Below are 18095 nucleotides of genomic sequence, written 5' to 3'. Positions count from 1 at the left end.
GATTCAAATCAAAGATTAAAGAAAAAGGTTGTTAAAAGTTAGACTCAACTAGAAAACATCTAGAAAATGCACTATTTTCAAAAGTTGTTAAAAAGAATTTAAGTAAAATCCAAACAAAACATGCATGGAAAATTACATTGGCTCACTGAGTTGACTTTTTTTTTTCTTTTATAATGTTTGATGTTATTTAAAATCTTAAATCAATTAGTGTACAACACTGGCTGAATCTAATCAAAATAACACACACCTATGCTTTACTCAGGTTATCTAACTGTTATGTCTAACCAGTTAACAAGACCATACAAATAGGTGGATCGGGTCGTTAGACCCCTCCATTGTTGTCCACCACACTATTTGATGAAGAAGTTTGTCTACTGCTTGACCAACCGCCTTTCGGTTGCTTCCCTTTTATATCTCCACCCGATGACTCCTGCAAATCACTCAAATTTTAAACTTTACATACCGAACATATTTCTTATCTAAACGAGTCAAAACTATGTTTTTTTTACTTTTTACCTGACCAGATTGTGACCCCGGGGTTTTAAGCTCTAATACCGTTACCAAGTCGCTAGAGTCATCCGGTTTTTCATTATTATTATTATGATTGCTACCCCTAGAACAATCAGTGGACTTGTTTGAACTATACGAGGTAGGTGCTACATTTGCATATACAGGAATTGCTTGATTTGGATATGGCATAAAAGCCGAGGCGGATGTAGGATTATGATTTGTGAAAAAAGGAAACGCGGGCATTGGAATGGGCCCCGTATGGACGGGCAAAGCAACTGGAAATGATGGTGGCAAAACAACTGAAGGATTGATGGCACCCCAAGGAAGCATACCCCTGACTCTTTGCTGATATTCTGCGTTAAGGTTTTCTATATCGGATTTCAATGATGTTTTCTCCTCTCTGAGTTCGGTTTTCTCCTGTGTAAGCTGTTTTAAACAGTTAACTGCGTTAAAAGTTAAACCTAGCAAGCAAATGTTATTATGATGTTTAAAGTGAAGGTTTAGTAGTAATTAGTAATTACCTCGGATGATTCTTCAGATAGTGCTCTGCATTCGGCTTTTAATCTGTTGACTTCAGTTGTCAGATCCTTTAGCACTTGGATCGCGTCAATAACGATACTCGCCTTGTCATTTTTGGGTCTGTCTGGATCTGCGCATTGGATTAATCGTTAATCAGTGTCGTTTGTACGATTTGACACTTTTATGGTGGAGCAGGTAATAGTTATAAATTTGGCAAAGTTATTACCAAGAACGTTTCCCAGCTCAATAAACTGCTCGTTCAGTTTGTCTCTCCTCAGTTTTTCACGGTCAGCTTTTTGAACTTTCCGAGCTTCATTTGCATCTTTTGCTTCCACTTCAGTCGTCTCTATGCTAGGAATCCGATAAATAACGTGTCACAAGTAGTAATGCATCTAAAAGCCATAAAAATCTCTCTACAATATGAATCAACATTATGTTTGCAAGCTCTATAAACATTTAAGAGGATAGATCACATGTATTAAGAATTTATAAAAGGACATATATTAAACAGCATCATAATTATTGGGGATTCGTAAGATCTAGCGCTTTGAGAATCTGAGAGTCGTGAATGACACTTTCAGATTGAAATCATTTGGCGAACCGCCTTAAATTCTCAATCAAAAAAAACTCAGAAGCCTAACCACAAACAATGTATGTGTGTCTGTTTGTGTGAATTACAAGAACCAAAGATCAGGGTGATCAAAGTCGTATTTGAAGACTATAAGATTTCAAGTCGAAACTTTTATTGTATTAATTATTAATGTTATTGGTAAGATTACTTGATTACAAATAATCCCTATTTATAACCATACGATTACTTGTTAGACAAGAATAGAAGAAAAACTAACTCAAAAACCCCTAGGTTTGTAAGTACGACAACTAAGTCCCAACACTTACGCAAGATTGCACTAACAGGGGGCTCAGGCCATTGGAACATGCATTCCAGGGCGCTCAGATCCCCCATTGTTTAATGCTTAGAAGTTAGAACCAATGAAGTTCTGATACCGAAGATTATAACAAACTCAAACAAGCGTGCGCCCCACACCTCTCACTTGTTATGAATATTATGATGCACATGTCAAACAAGTCAAATCCAACTACACTAAAATATCCGACAACAATTCCGCAATTACCAGCACATTACCATTTCATCTATAACACATAAGGTGACACCGAATGAATGAAGTGAAAACCGAAAGGGAAATGCAAACAAACCTTTGATCATTGGGATTATAATGATGCTGATGCTGATGCTGATGTTGATGCAGTTCAAGCTTGGGTTGATCCATGCTACTAAACCAGAACAAGTGAAGAAGAGATGAGTGTGGATGGTGGTGTAAGGATTAAATTGAAGATACGGGATTTGTTGCAATGAACATATAGACTGCCATGAAGATGAAGATGAAGATGAAGATGGAGGTTAGAGGGAGTTGTGTCATAAGGCATTATTTATTAAGGCATTATTATTTTTATGGTAAGCAGGAAATGGACATGTGCCCACCACGAATCCATGTTGCTGTTGGTGCTACTTTTATTTTTATTATTATTATTATTATTATTATTATTATTATTAAGAAAATTGGAAATAAATAATCTCACATGTTGTGTATTGGCCGATAATAATCACACCTTTAAAAATCACTAGTAATGGTTCCACCTTTTAACTATTTTTGTCTAACTGGTCCTTCGTTAAAAAATACTTAACGTCGTTATGTTTTTTCCCTAGTTTCAAACCGATGTTTTAGGGCTTTTGATCGGAAGAACGATACGAGTCGACCGATGTAAAACGTATCTCGAAATGGTGACCCAGACGACGAAACAATGTTTTAATTCGGGTGCTTGAATTTCCAATTAACAAAAATCAAGCCATTTGAATCACCGTTTCGAAATAAGTTTTACATCAGTCGACTTATATCGTTCTTCCGATCAAAATCCCTAAAACATCGGTTTGAAACTAGGGAAAAAACATAACGACGTTAAGTATTTTTTAACAGATGACCAGTGAGACAAAAATAGTTAAAAGGTGGGACCATTGCTAGTGATTTTTAAAGGTGAGATTATTATCGGCCAATACACAAAAGGTGAGATTATTTATTTCCAATTTTCCTTATTATTATTATTATTATTATTATTATTATTATTATTATTATTATTATACGGGGTGTTTTACATTATTCGTTTTTAACATCTTTTATATATATATTATTGTCCACCAAAATTTCAATTGGCACAGACTCGGTTTAGATTCTATTTTTGCCTAGCTTTTTCGACATAAACCTGATGAATAACTCTTCAAAGTAAAAATGAAACCAAGAAAACAAAATGAGCTTCACATTGTGGAGAAAGCCAAATCTCAAAGTTGATTCTAAGACTATACGTAGTGATGTAAGAATTGGGCTCTAAAATAATGAGTTGGCTGCCAAGTCATAGCCAAAATCATTACAAATAATTGTAAAAAATTGAAAATATAGTTTTATTAGTGAAAATTATGTATAGAATAATATTACTCCATAAATTTTACAAATAGAGTAATAAAATTACTTTACTTATAAAATATATAGAGTAACAAAAGCAAGTAATTACACTACATTACTTATAAATATAACCATGCTACTAATTCAAGTAATTACGCCACACGATTAATTAGAGGGTGCTTGAGATTGCTTATTTATCTTCTTACGACTTTTAACTTATAAGTTAAAAGGCGTTTAAGAAAGTTAAACATTGTAAATGGATAAGTCACAAACTACAACTTTATAACTTATAACTTATGACTTATATAGGTTATAAGGAGGTTAAATAAGAAATCCCAAACACCCTTTTACACTACACTATAAGTATGCTAATGGCTTCTGTTTCATCAAATAGTAAACTTAAAAAATCACGTGGGTTTAAGAAGCTTTGCAAACACAAAATAGATTGTCAAAGTTTAGAGCAGAGGGATATGAATCCATCACTAAAAGTCTAAAACCAAATCAATAACTATTACTGTTTCATTAACCATCATCATATAGCTTTCAAATTGAGTTATCTATTCTGAATCGTGCGATCTTTATCGACTCTGCAAATTGTTTGCACTTCAATTTATTAGGTATTTACAGTTGATTGATTGATTTGGTACTGATCAATTAGGTTTTACAAATTATCGATTGCTTTGAAAGCTCGAACTCGAAAGAGACAAATCATTTAATCACAAAAATACCACCGTTAAAAATTCACATGTCTTTCAATCCATACAATTTTCGCAATTTTCAAGTTTGTGTTTGATCCAAACTCTTAAAAGAGTTAAAGTTATGATATTGGGAGAATTTAATGCCATAGTCTACCTTGTCACTTGTGTTACAAATTTTTATGTAAATTATAATATTAGTGGATTGAAACCAGTTTTAGTGTTACCAATCTATTCATCTATTCTGTTTCTACTTCATGTTATCTTGTAAAAATTAAAGCTTTTACTCATCACGAAAATGGTTTTTTGGAGGCAGTGTTGTAAAAATTGCTAGTAGTCATTAGCGATTAATCAGGAGAAATCGTATAGGACTTTAATGTTTGATATTTAGTTTTACTTACATACACACATATTTTTATATGTGATTTTTAGTTTTACGTATACACTGGTACATTTTGGCCAGAATATTACAGGAAGCCATGAATTTGGTCGGAATCTCATCGAAACCCGCCGATTTTAGCCGGAACGTCGCCACCGACAAAGTCCGATTAATTGAGTACTAACGATTAATCTAGTCGGGATTAATTGAGTACTAGTGATTAATTGAGTTATAGTCTGGGATTTTTGCAACCCGGGATTTGTTACATTTCCGATAACAATGGCGGTTTGGCTCAATTAGAGACCTGATCTTTAACATTGAAGTTGTAGGAAGGAGTGAGAGCCATATGAATTTATGAATGAAGATAGCAACGTATAACGTGAATGGCCTGAGGCCTCGAATCTCTCAGTACGGCTCCCTTCGTAAACTCCTCGACTCTCTCGATTCCGATATCATCTGCTTCCAGGTCTCTTCTCCATTCATCTCTTCCCAATTTTATTTAGGTTTAGGGTTTAACAATAACAACCTAATTTCAAATTCTTTGACTTAATATTATTTAGGAAATCAAATTGTCTAGGCAAGAATTGAGAGCTGACGTGGTTTCAGCAGATGGGTACGAGTCATTCTTCTCTTGCACTCGTTCTCTCGTAAAAGGCCGCACGGGTTATTCCGGTATGCACACAAGGTGTTTGTTAAAATGCCCCAATGAAACTGACTTCACTAATCGAGTGATTTCTGTAGTTTTTGTACATTTGAAGTTATTTGGTTTCTGGGATCATGTTTAAACAGGTGTGGTAACATTTTGCAAAGTGCAATCTGCGTTTTCTAGCAATGAAGTTGCGCTGCCGGTTGATGCAGAGGAAGGGTTCACTGGTGTGCTAGAGAATTCTAGAGGATTTGCAGCCACAAAACACGAGTCTTTGGCGCGTGCGGAAGGGCTTGAAGGGTTTGATCGAGATGAGCTTCTTAAAATTGATAGTGAGGGACGGTGTATCATCACTGATCATGGTCATTTTGGTGAGTGTCATGGCTGTTAATTGTTGTTATTAATAATTTTGGAACAATGCGTAATAAGATCACGAATCAGTAAACTATAAATTGCAGTTCTTTTCAACATTTACGGGCCTCGAGCCGCTTGTGATGATGCTGAACGGGTTGAATTCAAGCTTTCATTCTACAAGATACTGCAAGTAATCTTTTTTTTTTTTCACGCCGACTGTTAAAATCAAGTATTATAATGCAATTTTTTCTTTATGATTTGTTTTTTGTGCTTTGTTATAGAAACGATGGGAGGCACTTATGCGTAAAGGAAGGAGAATAATCGTTGTTGGTGATTTTAACATTGCTCCTTGTTCTATAGATAGATGTGACGCGGGACCAGATTTTGAAAATAACGAGTAAGCTTCTACGTTCTAACAACCCTATTAAGCAATAATCATATTTTGAAACATTTCAAATTTTATATTTTGAATACTATTAGGTTTAGAAGCTGGTTTAGATCTTTACTAGTGGAAAGTGGAGGCGTGTTCTTTGATGTGTTCAGAGCAAAACATCCTGAAAGGTGCAACATAAATCATAATTTTTATTTTTGTTAAATACTGCTTATAACATATTATTATCTGTAATTATTTATAGAACAGAAGCGTATACGTGTTGGTCCACAAACACAGGTGGGGAGATATTCAATTTTGGGTCAAGGATTGACCATATTATAACTGCTGGATCATGCTTACATGAAAATGTAGATATGAAAGATCATAACTTTTTTACATGCCATGTTAAAGATTGCGACATATTAACACAGTTTAAACGCTGCAAACCTGGGACCATGCAAAGGTAAGTTTTTTACATAGGATCAAATATATGACTTGTGGGTTTGACTTTTTAGGATTCAAGTTTTCTTCTTTCTTATTGGACTATAATCAAATTTGTTACTTTTGTACCTTTAGTTACAAATGGAAAGGAGGGAAAAATACTAAGATGGAGGGTTCAGATCACGCCCCGGTCTTTATGAGTTTAAACGAGATTTCCGACATTCAACAACATAATACTCCATCTTTATCAACTAGATATTGTCCTCAGGTTCGAGGATGTCAGCAAACTCTTGGTAGTATATAATATACCATTTATTTTCATAATGATATTTAATTTAGATAATGCGCGCGCGCACTATTTCTTGGATGCTTACAGACCCGAATGCGGTTTTGTAGTGTCGATGTTATCAAGAAGGCAATCAACAGACGAAACCAAAATTCTTGATGAGGAAGTTAAAGTGCAAAATAGTGAGATATGCGATAAAAGTCTGGTTTTTGACTCGACAGCAGCAAAGAAAAAGTTGAAAAAGGGTCAATCATCACAGCTTTCACTTAAGTCCTTTTTTCACAGTAGTTCAACAGTAAATAACGATGTTAAGAGCACGACCGCTGAGTTGTCAGTCAACCATACAAGTAATTCGGTTGACGGATCGGAAACTGATATTGTGAAGTCCAACCAATGTCAACCTGGTGAGTGTCCAAGTGAATCGGATGCTTGCAATTCTTCTCAAACTGATGCTAGTCAAAGTCAAAGTGCTCGATTAGAGTGGCAAAGAATTCAACAAATGATGCAGAGTAGTATTCCTGTGTGCAAGGGTCATGGTGAGCAATGCGTTTCTCGGGTTGTGAAGAAAGCAGGACCCACTTTTGGTCGCCGTTTTTATGTTTGTGCTCGTGCAGAGGTATATTTTGTGGTTTTGTAAATGGTGTCTTTATGTTCATTACATATGTGTTTTGGTTTGGCTTATATGAGAAACATTACTTTGCAGGGGCCAGCATCAAATCCTGAAGCAAATTGTGGTTACTTTAAGTGGGCTGATTCAAGATCTAAGCGCAAACAGGGCTAGTGATCTTGTTATCTTTAAGTGGTCTGTTTGTTATTCTTCCTCTCACCTTCTATTATCTAATTTTTATCAATGCACTGCTCAGAGCTGGTAATTTGTGAAAATAGAAGTAAAAATTTCATGAGCTTTATTGTAGGCCAAAACCAAACTTAGTGGTTTTGAAACAAAAACCGAACTGGTAAATTGGTGACTTGAGTGAACCAACCAAAACCGCTAAGAGATGTCCTCATATGCTGTCTTTGTTCATCGTGTTTGTTAGTTTTATTCTAGAAGTAGTCATAATTGTTTTAACTTTTAAGTCTTGGTATCAAAAGTGTTTTCTTCATATGCCTTCTATTCATATATATCATATATATCATCTAAGAAGGAAAGAAAAGAATTGGTTTTGGATCATTTATCAAACAATTTATGTTGACTAGTTATCCTGTACAACACACCAATTGATTTGTTTTATCGATGGTTTCCGTGGCGCAAAATGTATAAAAGGAAAAAAAAATATGTATTTTTGTAGAGAGAAAGCGAATAATTTGTGATTTGTGAAAAAGATTGAAATAATCTTAATTAAATTTTTGCGATATTTGGCTCGGATGGATGCTCTACTCACTTTCAACTTTGATTTTAATGTTAGTTTATGTCTCTCCATGTACATAATGATTTTAATTCATTTTTATATTTTATTTTGCATTATTTCTTTCTATAATTGGTATTTGACATACTTTATATTTAAATTTAAATTACTATGTTTCTTTCGAATAACCATTATTTATATTTACATTTTAGTAGAAGTTTTGTGCGGCACCGATCATGGTTATTATAATATATTTTAACTTTTTTCACAAGTTATGTTACTCTAAATTTCGACGCACCAATGTTTCTACGTACGATTCGACATAAATTTTATTTAATACCGAGCTAACCCAGTAAGACGCATGGGTCAAGTATAATATATATATTTTTCTTCACGACAACTTAAATTTGCATATATACCTACTTATTTAATAACGTTTTGATATAAATTTTATTAAAACCAGACCAATCATAACGTACGTGCAACCTTTACTAACATTATATTTTAGCGACGTCTCACCACGACACACATGTTAACGTGCTTCAACAAAAGGCTCCAATCTTTCAACGGGATTGTGAAGCTATGAATGGCTCTCTATCTGCAATGCTCTGTTCCACCTTCTTCTCTTGACCTCAAAACATGGAACAAGATCATCAAGAAACAAGTAGCCGAAGGCAACACCAAAGAAGCTTTCCATTCATACCAACAAATGCAACAATCATTCATTCCAGATAACTTCACATACCCAGTATTACTCAAAGCAGTCTCTAATCATTCCAATCTTCAAACCGGATTAACCCTCCATGGCCAGATAGCAAAAACCCCATTTCACAGCCACATGCTGGTTCAAACTTCACTTCTCAACATGTATGCATCTGTTAACAAACTACACGAAGCTCGTAAAGTGTTTGATAATATGCAAATGAAAGATATTATTGCTTGGAACTCCATGTTGGATGCGTATGCTTCATTTAAGAATATGGATGTTGCTATTCAATTGTTTGGATTAATGCCTGATAGGGATCTTTATTCGTTTAATATAATGCTGTCCGGGTTTGCGGAAATCGGTGATGTGGGTTCTGCACACAAGGTGTTCAATGAAATGCCTCAAAGAAGTGTCGTGTCTTGGAACGCTATGATTTTGGCGTGTGGGAAGTACGGAGATGTTAAAGGTGCGCATAAGGTGTTTGATGAAATGCCTGAACGAAATGTCGTTTCATGGAACACGTTACTTGGTATTTATTTGAATAACGGGTTGTTTGATGAGGTTATTATGCTTTTTGAAACGATGTCAGTGGAGAAGACTGTAGTTCCGGATTACCTTACGGTAACAACCGCTTTATCTGCTTGTGCTGGGTTAGGGTTACTAGAGAAAGGCCGTGAGATTCATGTATGCGCGCTTGATTTGGGGCTCGTTTCGAGTGTACATGTGATCACTTCTTTGATAGACATGTATGCCAAATGTGGATGTGTAAGCAGTTTCTTGCGCGTGTTTTACAAGTCCAAAACGCGAGATATTTTCTGTTGGAACGCGTTAATATCTGGACTCGCACTTCATGGATACGGTGTTGCTGCACTCAAGGTGTTTAATAAAATGCTTCAAAGCACAAAGCCTGATGATATAACCTTCATAGCTTTGCTTAGTGCATGCAGCCATTCTGGGCTGATAAAAGAGGGTCAAACCCTTTTTGAATCTATGGAAACCGCGCATGGTGTGACTCGTAGAGTGGAGCATTATGGGTGCATTGTTGACCTTCTGGGTCGAGCCGGTTTTCTTGAAAGTGCGTATATGATCATTGAGACGATGCCATTTAGGCCAGGAAGGTCTGTTTTGGGTGCATTGCTTAGTGCTTGTGTGAATTATAGGGATCTGGAGATTGGAGAGAAAGTAGTGAAGATGCTGTTAAAGTTTGATGGTTTAAATGATGGAGATTATATGCTGGTGTCGAATTTGTATGCGTCGTGTGATCATTGGGATGAAGCGGATCGCTGGAGAGCAATGATGAATGATTCAGGGATTGTTAAGACTGCAGGATTGAGTTCAATAGAGGTTGGTAATAGGGTACATAGATTTTTGGCTGGGAATATGCATTAATGGAACATAGACCTTTTACATTCATAAACTATAAGTATAAAACACTAGTTTTATGATAATAAATCATAAAGATAAGAATATGCATGTGATGAAAATATTTATTACAAATTGTTTTTATGTAAAGCCTTGCGAAAACGAAAAGAAAAAAGATAGATTAATCTACAAGCTATAAACTCAAGGTTGATGCAACGACATATGCAGTATTGATCGCATATTTTCATCATAGTCAGTAGCCCTGCTTGCGGTGCGCACATATGATGTATATATGTGTGAACCCTCGGGTGGGCAAAAGTGAAATTGCACTAATTTTGACGTTATTTTACTAATCTCGTGAAAATAACGTTAAAAGTGACGGACGGTTAATCAGGCATCATGTAGTGGCGTTGATAGCTGAAAGATAAGGGTACATGCACCGATCAGCCGGTGTCCCGATGATTGAGTGCTACGTGCCTTATGTCCAAGGCTTGATGCAAAACTACTATCGAGCCGGGGGTCTCACCGGAAGCAGCCTCTCTATCCCTATGGGGTAGAGGTAAGGCTGCCTACATCTTACCCTCCTCAGACCCTACCATAGCTTTGCTATTGGTGGGATATACTGAGTACGATGATGATGATGATGATGATGATGATGATGATGATTTTCATCATAGTCAGACACGGCCATTGTCATCGTCCAACTGTAACTTTGGATTAATTGTCCAATCACTAGACATATTTTTCTCAACCATGAATCGTGCTTCATATGTGCAGTCGAGATTAAATGCCGAAAAACGCAAGATAGATAAATGCCAAAACATATATGATGAATCAGTCAACAAAGTCTTATTTTTAACCATTTTTGAGGAACTATTTTCACAAGAACAAGTCAAAGATTATAAAAAGTTGCTAATTTTTGGATCATAATTATTGGAAGAAGTTTTCTTAAGAAATAGTAATTCACATGTATTTAATAAAAGGATATTGGATTTTAATAATACAAACTTTGGTTTATTGGCCAATATTAATCCCCAACCTAAGAAATTCTCTATATTAATCCCAATTTGCACTCTATTGGCCTTCACTGAGCTATTTTTTTAACGAGAACTAACCCGGTAAGTTTTAGAGCAAAATGTATTATTTCTTCAAGTTGAGGGAGACAAATGAAAAATGTAATTTAACTTAAAAACTCACCACCACTGTCGCTGCCGCCACCACCACCACCACCGCCACAGCCGCCGCTGCCACCACCTTTGAAGGGAGGGTTTGAAAATGGGATATTGGATTTCAATAATCCAAACTTTGGTCTTTTAGCCGGCAATAATAATTATATAAATTTTCAAGCAGGCGGAGATGGTGGTGGCAGTGGTGGTGGCGGCACTCACGACAACGGCTATCGCGGTGGTGGCGGTGACGGTTGCGGTGTTGGTGGTGGTGTCGGCGGCGGGGTGTTGTTGGTGGTGGCGGCAGCAGTGGTGGCGGCGGCAGCCGTGGTGGTGAGCTTTTAAGCTAAACTACATTTTTCGTTTGTCTCCCTCAACTTTTGGAGAAACAAGTGGTGGCGGCAGCGATGGAGGTGGCGGCGGCGGCGGTCGCGGTGGTGGCATCGGTGGTGGCGTTGGTGGCCGTGGCGGTGTCGGCGGTGGCGACGGCGGCAGTGGTGGTGGTGGTGGCGGGGGCCGTGGTGGTGAGTTTTTAAGTTAGATTATATTTTCATTTGTCTCTCTCAAATTGGATAAATGATATATTTTGCTCTAAAATTAACCGGGTTAGTTCCTATTAGAGAAAGGCTCAGCAAAAGCCAATAATACAAATTGAGATTAATATAAAGAATTTTTTAAGTTAAAATTAATATCAGTCAACAGGTGAAAGCTTATTAAAATCCAATATACATTAAAAGGGTGGTTTAATCAAATAGAGAAGTGAACGCTTTGGGAATAAAACAATTATTTAATAAATCAGCTTTACTTTATATACATTAACCAATCACATGTTTAAAAGTGTCGCACTCATGGACTTCTTACATGCATTTTAACAAACCTTTCATTAATCTAACACGAAACAATGTTCTTTCAAGTAACATTCTATATTATTCATTTATTTGAGAGATCAAGATCAAAATATTTAATTCCAATTTAGAGAATAACGAAGGTGTCGCTATCTAGATTAGTGAGACGATGGACACATGATCACTGTCTTAAAACTTGGAAGATTATGGTGTTTCCTTTCACATCTTAAAAGAAAGAAGTTATAGTGATTTCTGTCATCTTAAAGAAGATTGCATACTGTGACCTCTGCCGATTTCTAGAGAATCTAAGAATAATAGTGAAAAATAATTTTTATTAATGAATTTTTTTTTATGATGAATGCACGTCCTTTAAATACCACCTATTTTTACTTTGTGTTTTCAGTCACATTTGATAAAATTGAAACGATACAGAGGAAATTAGCATGACTAATGAATTGTGGTGACCCTGAAGCTACGATAATTAGCTTTATGAAAGTATATATATATATATATTGTGAAAAGAGTTTTGTGAATCAAGAGATATCGTTAAAAACTTACGGTATTAATATTACTACAGTACTATGTCTTTTTGTGATAAAGTTTCTTTTATCGTAAAGAAGACCATTGACAAAAAAAATCAGGCACAATTAAAAGATTTAAAAATTTATGATATATGATAAAAATCTTATAAATGAAAGTGTCTTTGGCCTAATAATATTATAGCATTCGATAAAAGTTTTGTGTCTCTAATAAGTGAAGAAAGTTTAAATACCATGTTTTAAAAAAAAGACCGTTACGAGAAAGATTCATGTGTAGAGTTTGCCTAATGGTGACTTTCTATGATGAGTTCTTTTTACTCAATCAAGAAAGATCCGTAGTATAAAGTCACTTTAATAATTATCTTTCTTTCAACAGCATCTATCTATTATTAATTTATAACTAGGATTTATAACCCCGCGTTTCACGGCCGGACCGTTAAATCAAACAAAAAAACATAAGTAAAAACATTAAACCATAAACTTGTTGTAAGTTGACGGGAAGTCAGTATGTATCATGTTACAATATTGAAACCAAACAAAATAAATAAACCCGTCAATACCAGAATACAACAAATTATCATATGTAGAAAACCAAAAAAACCATCACGTTACAGCTGCAAACCAACACAAATTCGGTTTGTATCGACGGTACCAACACAAATTCGTAAGCATATATTAGTAAACCAAAAAAATTTATAAAGGTTAGGTATCAAACGTTAAAACGTGGGTATAAAACCATGTGACGATGGGATATTTTTAAATCATGAACAAAGTTTCGGTTATTCTAAGAGTTAATGTCTATTTTCGTCCATATGGTTTGCTACTTTCACCACTTCAGTCCAAAGTTTGAAATTTTGTCAATTTAGTCCTTATAGTTTTAAACATTAGCCAATTACGTCCTCTCGTCTAACGGCATCCAACTATGCTGTTAGTTTAAGGGATATTTTTGTCTTTCTCCTGTTTATGTTTAGTTAATGGTCAGTTTCGTCACTGTGGTTTGATACTTTTGCTACTTCAGTCCAAAGTTTGAAAATTTTTCAATTTTATGTTTAATTTATTCAGATTTTTTTTTGTCTATAGCCCTTAAGAGCATAATCCAAGCCCAAAACCATCGAGCATCGACCAAAACAGGTTTACGTTTACTCTGTCGATAACAATAATCATACCCTCCTCGCATTTAGTTTCTAGACATTTTCTAAACTCTTCCCATGGTGGAATTCATTGGTAAAGTGGTCAAGGTAATTCCCTAAAACCGTACTATACTGATAAAACTAAAATCGTTTATTTGGTTAATGCATAATAGTTATGGTTTAGAGATTAACATATTGTAGCAAACATCTTGATCGAAATCACATCAGGAGGTTGAATATCCTGCATATCCATGTTTGCTCAAGAAATTGATACACTAGATCGCATGTGTGTTTTTCAAATCGTGGTGTTGTTCTTGAATTCTTCATATCTACTACAATTCTAGGTTGAATTCGACGAATTCAAGAACAACACCATGATTTGAAGAACACACATGCGATTTAGTGCATCAATTTCTTGAGAACATGGAAATGCGGGATATTGACCTCCTGATGTTGATTTCGACCTAGATGTTTGCTACGATATGTTAATCTCTAAACCCTTGCTATTATGCATTAATCAGAGAAACAATTTTAGTTTTTTCGGTATAGTTCAGTTTTAGGGAATTACCCTGACCACTTTACCAATGAATTCCATCATGGACTGAAGTAGCTAAAAAAAAACTCTGAAAAATTAAACATAAAATTGACAAATTTCAAACTTTGGACTGAAGTAGCAAAAGTATCAAACCACAGGGATGAAATTGACCATTAACTAAATATAAACAGGAGAAAGACAAAAATACCCCTAAAACTAACGACATGGTTGGATGCCGTTAGACGGGGGGACGTAATTGGCTAATGTTTAAAACTATAAGGACTAAATTGACAAAATTTCAAACTTTGGACTGAAGTGGTGAAAGTAGCAAACCATAGGTACGAAAATGGCTATTAACTCTTATTGTAAAGACAAAACTGTAAAAAATATGAAAGCAAAGTTTAAGAAAATCGTTTAACCGATAGATAAAACATGTAAAGCTGATAGCTGTCCAGGTTTAGTGTTTTAATAAAATATAGTTTATTAGATATTTTAAATAGTTGAAAAAAAAAAGTAAAATAAAAAAAATAAAAATCATTATGTCTATTTATAATGAAATTACGGTGAGTGATTTAGTGGTTATAATAATTAATAAAATATTAAAATATTTAGTAGTAAGTCAGTGAGGAGGATTCAATCCCCTTTTTAATATATATATTAATAACAACAACCAGCAAGGTGTGGAACATATAACAAAGGTAAAACTAATATAACAAATGAAAATAATTATAAAAAAGAACATGTTTTTATTATGCCCAAACATTCAGGATCACTTTAACAAATTGATCACTACTTCGTTAATAAAACAGAACATGATTACCAGGCTCACCAACCCAAAACGACACCCACAACCTGAAAAATCCCTTGACTTAACATGATACTAAATGCTTTAAACCAGATTCCAATAAGAGAAACCAAATAACCCTTTGGTACCGCCAAGTAGCCAAAGACAACTTTGGTACCGCCAAGTAGCCCAATATGGTTGATGAAATTTAATTTTATTTTTTTAATTCAGGTTTCAGTATCGTAAAGCACATAATTTAAACCGATCGAATGTCAGTTTTGTTTTGTTTTTTATTTTCGGTACCGTAACGAACGTGACTTTAACTGACCGAATTCGTGTAGACTCACCGCATTTTGTTTTAGTTTCGGTACAGTAATGAACGTAAGGTAAACCGACCGAATGCCAAATTTGTTTTTTTCTTTTGTTCCGGTACCATAACGAACGTGACGTAAACCGACTGAATTTGCGTAAACTTACCGTTTCAACGCTCGGGTTTTTCCAACGCCCGAGTTTTACCGACAAACACCAACCCATTAGTTAACCCCAATTTTTATATATATTTTGTTTTAGTTCTGATAGCATAACACACGTAACCAAAATCAACCGATTCGCGTCTATTTAAGGCCTCTACACCCACTAGCTAAAAATAATTTTGTATAACAAAGTGAAATAAACAATAGTTATCTTGGAACAGGTATGAATACGATATGAGACCAATTGAAAGCCTGTTTTGACTTTTGACTTTGTAAAGCCCGTCGACTCTGAATAAATAATATTCTTCTTCTTCTTCTTCTTCTTCTTCCATTCCTCACCACACACCCAATCCCTCAGGCCACCACTCATGGCGGACCTAGTCAAACACATCCTAGCCAAACCCATCCACTTATCCGACCAAATCATCAAGCTCGCCGGCGAAGCCTGCAACAACAAACAAGAATGCGCCGAACTCAAATCCAAGACCGAAAAACTCGCCGGACTCCTCCGCCAGGCGGCGCGTGCCAGCAACGACCTCTACGAACGTCCCGCCAGACGCATCATCGACGACACCGAACAGGTTCTAGAAAAAGCCCATTCCCTAACCTTAAAGTGTCGAAACAACGGCTTCGTCAAGCGCGTGTTTAACCTCGACCCGGCAGCCGCCTTCCGGAAGATGTCGTTACAGCTCGAGAACTCAATTGGTGACGTGTCGTGGCTGTTACGTGTGTCCGCCCCGAATAATTCGACTGATGAGTACCTGGGTCTTCCTCCGATCGCTGCGAATGAGCCGATTTTGTGTTTAATTTGGGAACAAATCGCTATTTTGCACACCGGGACGTTGGATGACCGGTCCGATGCTGCGGCGTCGCTCGTGTCGCTTGCGCGTGACAACGATCGGTATGGGAAGTTAATTATCGAGGAAGGCGGTGTCGGTCCGTTGCTGAAGTTAGTTAAGGAGGGGAAACCGGAAGGTCAGGAGAACGCTGCGAATGCGATCGGGTTGCTTGGAAGGGATTTCGAGAGCGTTGAGCTTATGGTTCAAGCGGGTGTTTGTTCGGTTTTTGTTAAGATTTTGAAAGAAAGCCCTATGAAGGTGCAAGCGGTCGTCGCGTGGGCGGTTTCGGAGCTCGTGGCGCATAATCCCGAATGCCAGGATTTGTTTGCGCAGCACGGGATTGTAAGGTTGCTTGTCGGTCATCTTGCGTTTGAGACGGTTGAAGAGCATAGTAAGTATGCGATTACTAGTAATAAACCGACTTCCATTCACGCAGTTGTTTTAGCTAGTAACAATACTAATGGTAATAATAATGCTAGTAACAACTCGACATATGATGATGAGTTTAAGAGCCGAGTGGCTCATCCGTCTGGTTTTAACAAACAACCGGTTAAAATGCATAGTGTGGTAGCGAGCACAATGATCATGAAAGATGGACTTAAACAGAACGGGGCGTTACCAACTTCGACTCACAAGCCGAACGTTCATCACATCCTAGTCTTTCACTCTCCGCCAATAGTTTACACAAAGGGCGGGAGTTAGAGGATCCGGCGACAAAAGCTTACATGAAATCAATGGCTGCACGCGCACTCTGGCATCTTGCTAAACAGAATCCCACCATTTGTAAAACCATTACCGAGTCACGAGCTCTACTTTGCTTTGCGGTTCTGTTAGAAAAAGGCGCTGCAGAAGTTTGGTACCACTCGGCAATGGCGGTTATGGAGATCACTAGTTGAAGAAACACTAATCGACCCCGGACAGATTACGGATAATCTGGGGGTTAAATAGATGTTTCCCACGAGGGGTTAGATCCGGCGAAGATGGTTCTTCTGATAACCTGCAAAATAGACACCATGAGCTCGTCACTGAGAAGGGGGGGGTACCTCCTTGTGACCACCCTCCGGCGTGAGAATCAGACTAGATTGCTCTTGAATATAAGTGTATATTAAGAGAATGACTAGAGCAGATATCAGGTAATATATCAAGATATGAGATAAGATCAGATGAGATAATACCATTCCAAGGTGTTGGAGTATTTATAGCCGAAGGTAGGTTTCCAAGCAGGTACAGCCGGCTGAATAGTGTTCCTGTTCTACCAACTGTGGGCTACGCACATGCCATGCTGGTGGTTGGTGGGTAGGCAGCGGCTGATAATGACCAGGCCGGCTGTGTACTATTCCTGTTCCACCAACTGCAGGCTATGCACGTCCTCCGACAGGTTGGTGAGTAGGCAGCGGCTAATAGTGACATACAGTACAAGAGCGTGCTGCTCGTCGTACTGTTGTCAGTGAGCTGTCGTATCTTTGGTCAGATCTTTTGTCCATATCTCGTCAGGTACAGTACAAAAGATCCTCCAGTATCGTACGGACTGGCTCATTTGTGCGGGAGTGTTCCCGGCTTTGTGCGGGAGTGTTCCCGGCTTGCTCACTCCTTCAGGTGACATTACTGAATTATTTAAGAGTTAAGTGCCTTGTGCGTGTAGCCTTGCTGCGCAGGTATCCTTCCTTGATGGCTTGTATCCGCAGCTGCGGGA

At 36.9% G+C, this 18095-nt stretch overlaps 4 protein-coding genes across 4 annotated transcripts; 3 read left to right on the top strand and 1 right to left on the bottom strand.

Moving 5' to 3' along the window:
- Positions 1 to 322: 322 nt before the first annotated feature.
- Positions 323 to 2318, bottom strand: LOC143552416 (transcription factor bHLH121-like). The gene is made up of 5 exons (XM_077042647.1): positions 2245 to 2318; positions 1256 to 1380; positions 1032 to 1159; positions 517 to 936; positions 323 to 430 (listed from the first exon to the last, which is right to left on the bottom strand). The coding sequence occupies exons 1-5, from the start codon at positions 2316 to 2318 to the stop codon at positions 323 to 325; spliced, it is 855 nt and encodes a 284-aa protein (XP_076898762.1).
- Positions 2319 to 4923: 2605 nt separating this feature from the next.
- Positions 4924 to 7475, top strand: LOC143552400 (DNA-(apurinic or apyrimidinic site) endonuclease 2-like). The gene is made up of 10 exons (XM_077042636.1): positions 4924 to 5043; positions 5138 to 5249; positions 5367 to 5594; positions 5682 to 5767; positions 5859 to 5974; positions 6058 to 6138; positions 6213 to 6413; positions 6527 to 6684; positions 6788 to 7293; positions 7381 to 7475. The coding sequence occupies exons 1-10, from the start codon at positions 4936 to 4938 to the stop codon at positions 7456 to 7458; spliced, it is 1674 nt and encodes a 557-aa protein (XP_076898751.1). The 5' UTR covers positions 4924 to 4935; the 3' UTR covers positions 7459 to 7475.
- Positions 7476 to 8609: 1134 nt separating this feature from the next.
- On the top strand, positions 8610 to 11798 carry LOC143552415 (pentatricopeptide repeat-containing protein At3g29230-like). Its single transcript, XM_077042646.1, has 2 exons — positions 8610 to 10077; positions 11644 to 11798. Exons 1-2 carry the CDS (start codon positions 8610 to 8612, stop codon positions 11796 to 11798), a joined length of 1623 nt encoding a protein of 540 aa, XP_076898761.1.
- Positions 11799 to 15931: 4133 nt separating this feature from the next.
- Positions 15932 to 17104, top strand: LOC143552414 (uncharacterized). Its single transcript, XM_077042645.1, has one exon. It carries the CDS (start codon positions 15932 to 15934, stop codon positions 17102 to 17104), a length of 1173 nt encoding a protein of 390 aa, XP_076898760.1.
- Positions 17105 to 18095: the final 991 nt, after the last annotated feature.

This window comes from Bidens hawaiensis, unplaced genomic scaffold (assembly GCF_021521415.1).
Source record: "Bidens hawaiensis isolate Kalapana, Puna unplaced genomic scaffold, B.hawaiensis_p1.1 tig00016868_1, whole genome shotgun sequence".
NCBI classification, from domain to species: domain Eukaryota; kingdom Viridiplantae; phylum Streptophyta; class Magnoliopsida; order Asterales; family Asteraceae; genus Bidens; species Bidens hawaiensis.
The sequence above is the reverse complement of the archived record's forward strand: the minus strand, read 5'-3'. Positions and strand labels throughout refer to the sequence as shown.